General features: G+C 31.5%; 2 protein-coding genes across 3 annotated transcripts; both read left to right on the top strand.

Annotated features, from left to right (window-relative positions):
- Window positions 1–268: 268 nt before the first annotated feature.
- On the top strand, window positions 269–5,998 carry LOC145316923 (nuclease EXOG, mitochondrial-like). Of its 2 annotated transcripts, XM_080157754.1 has the most exons (10): window positions 269–437; window positions 1,599–1,739; window positions 1,983–2,097; window positions 3,005–3,114; window positions 3,602–3,692; window positions 4,005–4,240; window positions 4,357–4,431; window positions 4,514–4,592; window positions 4,896–5,032; window positions 5,455–5,998. In XM_080157754.1, the coding sequence occupies exons 1-10, from the start codon at window positions 312–314 to the stop codon at window positions 5,656–5,658; spliced, it is 1,314 nt and encodes a 437-aa protein (XP_080013880.1). In that variant the 5' UTR covers window positions 269–311; the 3' UTR covers window positions 5,659–5,998. The 2 variants fall into 2 exon arrangements, with proteins under 2 accessions (XP_080013880.1, XP_080013888.1); XM_080157762.1 differs by lacking the exon at window positions 4,896–5,032.
- l(1)10Bb (BUD31-like protein) lies at window positions 5,973–8,878 on the top strand. The gene is made up of 3 exons (XM_080157816.1): window positions 5,973–6,246; window positions 7,634–7,715; window positions 8,315–8,878. Exons 1-3 carry the CDS (start codon window positions 6,008–6,010, stop codon window positions 8,426–8,428), a joined length of 435 nt encoding a protein of 144 aa, XP_080013942.1. The 5' UTR covers window positions 5,973–6,007; the 3' UTR covers window positions 8,429–8,878.
- Window positions 8,879–8,901: the final 23 nt, after the last annotated feature.

The raw sequence follows: 8,901 nt of genomic DNA on the forward strand, positions 1-8,901 counted from the left end.
TGTTACAGGTCTGACATTTTGCATGGCAGTTGCTTTAAAGGGGTACAATATGGAACTGTGAAAAAACGGCGGCGCAACCGCCGAAAACCGCCGAGAAAAGGCAACAAAAATTACGGCGGGAAACGGCGGTTTTCGGCGGTTGCGCCGCCGTTTCTTCACAGTTCCATATTGTACCCCTATAAAGCAACTGCCATGCAAAATCTCAGACCTGTAACCCTTTTTTTAGTTGAGTTCCTTTGTTGACTCTTAGTTTTGGTTTCAAAAAGTGTCACTTTCGCCCCCCCCCTTTTAGAATTGAAAAATGTATTAAAATGGTGTTAGCAGGAGGTTTAAGATCTGTTGGTTTAAGCTGCTTGGGGGGAGTTGGCGGATTTGCTTTAGCAAGAATAATATACCCTGATGTTACATATCAAGAGAATCCTAGAGCTATTAATAAGGTTTGTCAAACTCTTGTGTTTTTATTATGTTAAGTAACCTCAAATTTTATCATTTAAATCTCTTCCCAAAATGGCTTAAAACCGTACTAAAAAATTATCTATAGCATAGTACACAGATAAAAAAATAATGTAATAAAAGCCATTTTTGTCAGCCCGTGCCTTCCCTTGAGGTTAACGAAACTGGTTTAAAGAGGACTATCCACGAACAAGAGCAAGTGATTCTAAGCACCTTCAAGCATTGATCCGTGGCATTTTTTTAGTGAATATACTAGGTTTATGTTTATTATTTGGTTTATCGACTAAAAAGTTAGGTTTCACCATGGTTTTATATGAAAAAAACTTTAAAATGTTAAGCATAGTTTGGTGCAAATTCATCGAATGTTTTGATGAGTTCAAACTGTTGTTTAAAAGCTTTGACACAAAAGTATATCATTGTGATTAAAAATGTATGTTTAGAAAAAGGGTTGGTAGCTTTTAATATTTTAAACAGTTTAATTAATGTACTTTTGCAATTTACAGCATTTGATGCTTTTATTTTGTTTTGTCCTTTGAACTCAACAAAGTAGTTGATGATATTGTATCTAAAAATGCTTTATATTTTAAAGTTTTTTTCATATAAAACCATGGTGAAGCATAACTTTTTAGTCGATAAACCAAATATCTAACATAAACCTAGTATATTCACTAAAAAAATACTATGGATCAATGTTGGAAGGTGCTCAAAATCACTTGCTCATGTTCGTGGATAATCCTCTTTAGCATTTTAATATCCGCGAAAAGCTGTTTAGAATATTAAGCGACAATGAACTACTAAAAAGTTATATGACAAAACAAAGTTGACCTAAAAAGCACACATAAATACAACTATTTAAGTATCTTAGTCATATGACGCTAAGACTAGTGTTCGAATTGAATTTTAATTAATTTTACTTTTACGTAGGTATCTCAAACTAGACTTACTTAATTATACACTAAACAGTACTGTACACCAAAGACGGTAATGGAGCTTAGCAGCTATAGTAGTGATATTTGTTAACCCTTAACAGTCGGGCCCTAATAAGCTGAAATTGCGAAATATTTCTTTTCGGGTTAATTCACATGTAGATTACTGTTGGTTTAAAGCTTTTATAATACGTCATTGACAAATCTTTCTCAATTTAGAATCAACCAGAAAATGAACCAAGAATAGCAAACAAAAAATCTCAAGTTTTGAAGTACGGTGTTCCAACTAGCGGTTTACCAAATGTTTTACAATATGAGAATCATGTTCTTGAATATGATGCTGTGAAAAAAGTACCTAAGGTAAGAACAGTTTTATTGTTATATGGTTGATTATCATTAATATCCCGTACTTTTAGTACAAATATCACATAAAATATCTTTTCAAAGATTCAAATACATGTTTACCTGACTTCTTAGTAATAGATGTTACCGTCTTACGTGTCCCAAAATAAATAAGTTCAACATTATATTATTATTCATATTTGCGAAAAATAACAATAATTAGACAAAACAGAACATATACAACTCAAATTATTTTTTCAGTGGGTAGCGGAACATATTTCAAAAGAAAAGGCATTTGGTTCCGAGGCTAACAGAAAACAAGCCAGATTTGATAAAGATCCAAATATTCCAGCCCTGTTTTCTTCTGATAACAGAGGTAAGATACAAATCATAAGACTAATTGAAAAGTATTTGATCACGAAGTAATTGAATATAGCTTTAAATAAATGATCAAATTAGCGTTGGTGATATTAGCTCTATAAGGAACAGAATTGGTCACGTGACATGGCTGTAGCAAGTAATAATACTTACCTGTGCTAGATTTTAGGGACAGTGTGGTCACATGACTCTAGCTAGTAACAGGGTTTCGGATCCGCATTGATTTTATGCGGATCCGGATCCGGATCCTCAAAATTTGGTCAGTCCGGATCCTACTGGATCCGGATCCGGATCTTTGACAATAAAAATAAAATCACCAAATTTTTCAAAAAAATTTATTCTTCAATTCGAAGTCAAAAATACTTTTAATTTTCAAGTCTGAACCTAAACCTTAAAGATTGGCTCTCATCAAGAGAATGTCTGAGATTTTATATAAATTTAGGTAGATTTTTCCATTTTTTCCGCATTTTTTGGAGTCTAAGGATCCGGATCCGGATCCGCATTTTTTTTGCGGATCCGGATCCGGATCCTTGGACTCAAAATATGCGGATCCTTGCGGATCCGGATCCGAAACCCTGGCTAGTAATAATACTTACCTGTGCTAGATTTCAGGGGAACAGGGTGGTCAAATGACTCTAGCTAGTAATAATACTTACCTGTGCTAGATACCAGGGGAACAGGGTGGTCACATGACTCTAGCTAGTAATAATACTTATCTGTGCTAGATTTCAGGGAAATAGGGTGGTCACATGACTCTAGCTATTATTAATACTTACCTGTGCTAGATTTCAGGGGAACAGTGTGGTCACATGACTCTAGCTAGTAATAATACTTACCTGTGTTAGATTTCAGGAGAACAGGGTGGTCACATGACTCTAGCTAGTAATAATACTTACCTGTGTTAGATTTCAGGGGAACAGGATGGTCACGTGGTCACATGGCTCCTGCTGGAAATAATAAACATTCACAATCTGCCATGAATCAAACTTTCTACCTCACTAACATTGTTCCACAGGTAATTTTCATCCTTTAATAAAGCTCTCTGGGTTAAAGTTTTGCTTGTACATAAATAAAATTTTTTGTATTTCTATAAAATATAAAACATAAGGATCATGAATATAAAGGGGGGGGGGGGGCGAAAGTGACACTTTTTGAAACCAAAACTAAGAGTCAACAAAGGAACTGAACTAAAAAAGGGTTACAGGTCTGAGATTTTGCATGGCAGTTGCTTTATAGGGGTACAATATGGAACTGTGAAGAAACGGCGGCGCAACCGCCGAAAACCGCCGTTTCCCGCCGTAATTTTTGTTGCCTTTTCTCGGCGGTTTTCGGCGGTTGCGCCGCCGTTTTTTCACAGTTCCAAATTGTACCCCTATAAAGCAACTGCCATGCAAAATGTCAGACCTGTAACACTTTTTTTAGTTGAGTTCCTTTGACTTTTAGTTTTGGTTTCAAAAAGTGTCACTTTCGCCCCTCCCTTTAAATCTTATATTTTTATTTAGGATATTGACAATAATGGTAATTATTGGAACAGGCTTGAAATATATTGCAGAGAGCTTACCAACCAGTATAAAGATGTCTACGTGATTTCAGGTAAAGACATTTAGAAAAGAATTTTATTCTCGTCAAATAAGTATTTTTTGTTTTCAATTAATAACATCTATACATTCACAAACTAAATCCCTCATTCCCCTTACCCCCCTTACCCATATGCGTTTTATAAGGAAAAACAGATTTTTTTTTAATTTGATAGTGGACCATATGAGGGAAACCGCTAAATATTTCAATATACCTTGATCATATTGCGTTATTGAGATAAAGTAGTGTCTAAATACTGCCTGTTCATGATTAAACAATAAACACCCTATTGTTAAGGTTCATTAGAAAAATATTTTATAATTTTAGGGCCTTTATGGTTGCCTTTTAACGAGGATGACAACAAAGAAAATGTGCTGGATAAAAATCTCCCAATAAAATGGAAAAATCTGCCAACAAATAGAGAACAAAACAAACCAACAGAAAATAAAGAAACTGGTGGAAACGAAAAACAAAATAAAAAATGGGTTAGGTCTGCCAAAAAGTTTGTTAAATATCAAGTGCTTGGGGATAATAATGTAGCGGTTCCAACCCATTTATATAAGGTAAGTAATTTATCATGTTTTAAAAAAATAGAAGAAGATTCTAATTTTAAAATATGATTATTTTAATAAAAATTTTTAGTAAATAGACTATTCTGAGAAAAGAAAAAATCTTTTAGATCATTCTTGTTGAAGACCCACTGCTTCACCGACCAATGTTAGGATCTTTTGTTGTGCCAAATAAACCCATTCAGGTAAAAAATAATTGATTAATTAAGAAAGAAGAAAGAAATTCTAATATTGCAAATTTTATTAGGAAAAAATTCATTATTTAAGAATGTGAATTTGGAGGATTTTGAAGTTGAAATTGAAGAGATAGAAAAGCAAGTTGGAGTCAGATTTCATCAAGAATTAGGTATTTATAACCATTTATTTCTAGTAGGTATAGCATACAGATTTTTTAGTGAAGGTAAAACCTTCATAATCGTCAAAAGTACAACTAAAACAAAAGTTTGACTATAAAAGCTTGAATTTTATGCTAATGGTTTGTAAAACTTAGATACCATTTGACAAATGTAAATTTTAGTAGCGAAGCTTCTCTTTAACTCTTCTATCTTTCATGCTCTCTAAATATCTACATATAATATCCGAATTTATGTCACTTTCTTAAATTTCATTTTTATTGCTTTGCATTGTTTGGGCATATTTTTTTTTTTAGATAGAACAGAAATAAATTCTCTGTGCTTGTCCTTATCTGGTTGTAAATTAAACAATTACAAGGAATTCCAAGAATTTTTCTGGCATCGAAAAATGTCAAATCCCTGGTCCCTGAGAGATTTGGAAAAGGATTGGAAGGTATGTGTATTTTTTTCAATATAAAAACTTTTTTGCAATTTTCCCCAACTTTGATTGAACAAAAAAAAAGCAATACCGTAGTTGCTAGAAATATATTGCTTATACGTTGTAAATAAGGAGTATTATATGTGGTCCAGTCCAACTATTCCACCAACTGAAACCTAACCATCCTCCAATCCTGTCACATATTATATCATAAAGGGGGTAGGGGTTTGTTTAATAAGAATGAATATTACAGTTTAGGAATCGTCTAATAGATCTAGGACACTACGGACGTCCGCCAGAGACAGTCATTTTACGGATAATATATAACGATATCAAATTTGTTCAGATTTTAATGATAATACTTTCTAGATGTTTAAAGGTTTGCATGTCTACAATACACGAAAGGCATAAGTTTTCATACAACTATTCTTGTTTAGACTGTTTGTGATATGGGATTAAAATCTGAAAAACTCAATGATCTCTACACTAACAAGAAAATGGAATTAGAGGAAAAAGATAAACTTAAGTTGAAAGAAAAGATATTGAAAGAAGAATCTGAAACAAAATCAGAATCTCAGAGTTTAACTGAGGCTGGTGATAATGCTCCAAAAGCACACGTTCAAATTGCTGCAGCAGCATAAATCATAACAGTTCTTCAAGATTAAAAATGTTATCTTTTTTGTAATTTATGTTTCAGCTTTTATCGTCTACATTCTACACATTGTAATATTTGTAATTTTTGTAATTTGTCCCGTTTTTACTATATTTTTCTTCGGGTTCAATTCCATACTCTATTCATATTGTTGTAAAAATCCCGTAACAGAAACATGTTCACATGAAGTTTAAATTAGGAGTTTATTAGATTTTACCTTTTTCTCTTGTTGATAAAAATGGAAACAATATTTAAGTTACAGACTCGTATCATGTAAGAATAACTTTAAATAAAAGTATTATAACTATTTATTTTTTTATTTTTACAGATCTATCACAATGCCAAAGATCCGTCGTAGCAAAAAGCCCCCTCCAGAGGGCTGGGAGTTGATTGAGCCCACTTTAGAGGAACTGGAGGCTAAAATGCGGGAGGCTGAAACTGATTCACACGAGGGTAAAAGGAAGTCTGAAACAGTGTGGCCTATATTCAAGATTCACCATCAGAAGTCCAGATATATTTATGATCTCTTCTACAGAAGAAAAGCAATTTCTCGGGAGCTTTATGACTATTGTATAAAGTAAGCTTGTTTTTTTAAGTTTACACTATTTAATTTTTTGCTAATTTTTTGTTTTATCAAATATAATTTATTATACACGGTGTTTCAGAAAAAACTGCGTTTTCCGTTTTTCTGACACAACCAGAAGGAATACAGAAAAAACGATTATATGTCCTTATTCTCTGTATAAAAGTACATCAACTTTATAACAGGTGTTTTTCATTATCTCTAAAATACGGCCTCTATGATAGGTACATAGTTTCCAAAAATGCTTTATGTGAAAAATGTTGTGCAAGAAAAATTAAAATAACTCTTCTATTATGTATAAAAAAAATCGTAGAATTTCAATATTAATTTAGAAAAAGGTATAAGAATAGTACCTTAATGAGTTTTAAAGGTGAAATGCTTTTTAGCTCCTCACAAAAGCATTTTTTAAGAAACTGCAATTTGTCATTTTTTTCACATTTCTTGATTGTGATGCATTTGCAGTAAAAGAATCTTCTTTAATAACGTAGGTTATAGTAAAAAGAAAAAAACTCCTTTTTATTTGACAAAAAAATCTCTAAAGACAAAAAAGTTATTGAAGTTTGAATTTTTATTATTAAAGCATTTAATTACAAATTATGGATAAATTATGAGTTTATATCTTAACCTGTCAATCAAATTAAAGAATTATAGGAATAAATGAGGGGTGGGGATTTACGAACATGAGTAATTTTTAAGGTCATGTTTCTTAAGTATACAAAAAGAAAAACTGAATATTTGTTTTGAGTGAGGGAATTTTAAATGAAATTTTTAGTGTAATTGGTAGAAAATTGTATTGGTTGTATTAAGATGTTGTTTTCAAGTGAATAAATTTTTGAAAACCAACCGTAAGGCACAAAATTCTACCAGAAAAAAGCATCATACGCATCTTTTGAAATATTTATGCTTTATAATGCGCCGTTATTTTTAGAGATATTAAAAAACACCTGTAACAATTTTGATGCATATTTTTATAGAGAATATTGACATATAATTGTTTTTTTTGTACTCCTAATGGTTGTTTCCCAAATTTGGAAAACGCAGTTTTTTTTTAAACGCCCTGTATAAAAATATTTTTTCTTAACAATTACAGAAGACGCGACCATATTATTTTTTCTTGTTAGCAATTACGGAAGAGACGACCATATTATTATTTCTGGTTTACAATTACAGAAGAGACGACCTTTTTTTCACAAAGAAAATCATTTTGTCAATAAAGTCAAACAAAATATTGATATCTTTAATTAAAAAGCACCTTCATGTTAAGAAAAATATGAGTTTGAACTTCGCAGTTTGCCATTTACCATTATTGCATACAACAGATCTTTGATAACTGTAGAACTAGGTAAATGAATTTCGCCTTATCTAATAAAACTTTTTGCAGGGAGAAAATAGCAGACGCAAACCTAATAGCAAAGTGGAAGAAACAAGGTTATGAAAATCTCTGTTGTCTACGTTGTATACAGGTAATTTTGGAAATTCTTCAGTTATTTTATTTCAATCTTTAGTTTAACATCTTTCATAATTGAAAAAAACTTAAAACTTTACTGATACCTCAATCTAAGGTACTTATCTTTATTTGGACGTTATACTTTTTCAACTTCAATTATCTATTACATGATTAGTCTCATAGTTAAACTTAAGATTAATGACGGAATTCTAATTTAAAATGTACTATTTATATAATTCTATATTGATTTTAAGTCATTTCTTTACCCATTAAACATTTAAATCTATTATCCCATTTTATCCCGCAAGACTTGAAAATTTAATAATTATGGGTGTGTAATTGTGTATTCTGCATGGGATTCCCTGCTAAAGGAGGGGGAAATGAAATAATAGTTATGAAAATATTTTTCTATTTTTTCCTCACTTTTAAGGGTTAAAAACTAGGGGGGGGGGAGGTAGGGAGGGGGAAGGAATAACTTAATTATTTTGCAGTCGGGCTAAAAAATGAATCTTGTAAAGAGTATACACCACTTTTTAAATTCTTTTCATTGTGGTAACTAAGCTTTTTTTTATTTCTTGATGTTTTCATTCCTGTTTTAATCTATTTTCTTTCTAGACTCGTGACACAAACTTTGCCACGAACTGTATCTGTCGGGTACCCAAAGCTAAGTTGGAGGAAGGAAGGATTGTGGAGTGTGTTCACTGTGGTTGTAGAGGCTGCTCGGGTTAATCTATCTGCTCAGTGCTTATGTTGTATTCTGTATGAAGGATATTGAAAAAAAAAAGAAGTTTAGGATTTCAGCAAACATACCTACTCAAAAGTTTAATTTGGTTTAAGCTATTTCTGTTTATTCAAAATCTTTATCCTTCCAGCATTTTTTTTTCTTTGTAATATGGTAATGAAATTAATGTTTTTTTTTATATTTTTCTTAAATTATAAGCAATTTTTTTGTCCGGATTTTTGAATTTTTTATCTCAACAATCATATAAACCACCAATTTACATATTTAGTGTTATGTGAAATCAGAGGTTTTTTCGCACAGTTATTTACATGGCAATTTTTAATATTTAAAGTGGCATTTCACATGTTGTAAAATAGTTTTTGTATTTTGTTACTGATTACTATTGTACCTATCGACCTAAAAATAAAATTCTTTCAGACATTAAAATGTAAAAAAAATGAACTGAACAGTTATAATATGT

The sequence above is a fragment of the Acartia tonsa genome, chromosome 1 (genome assembly GCF_053477335.1).
Source record: "Acartia tonsa isolate MP-2025a chromosome 1, ASM5347733v1, whole genome shotgun sequence".
NCBI lineage: Eukaryota > Metazoa > Arthropoda > Copepoda > Calanoida > Acartiidae > Acartia > Acartia tonsa.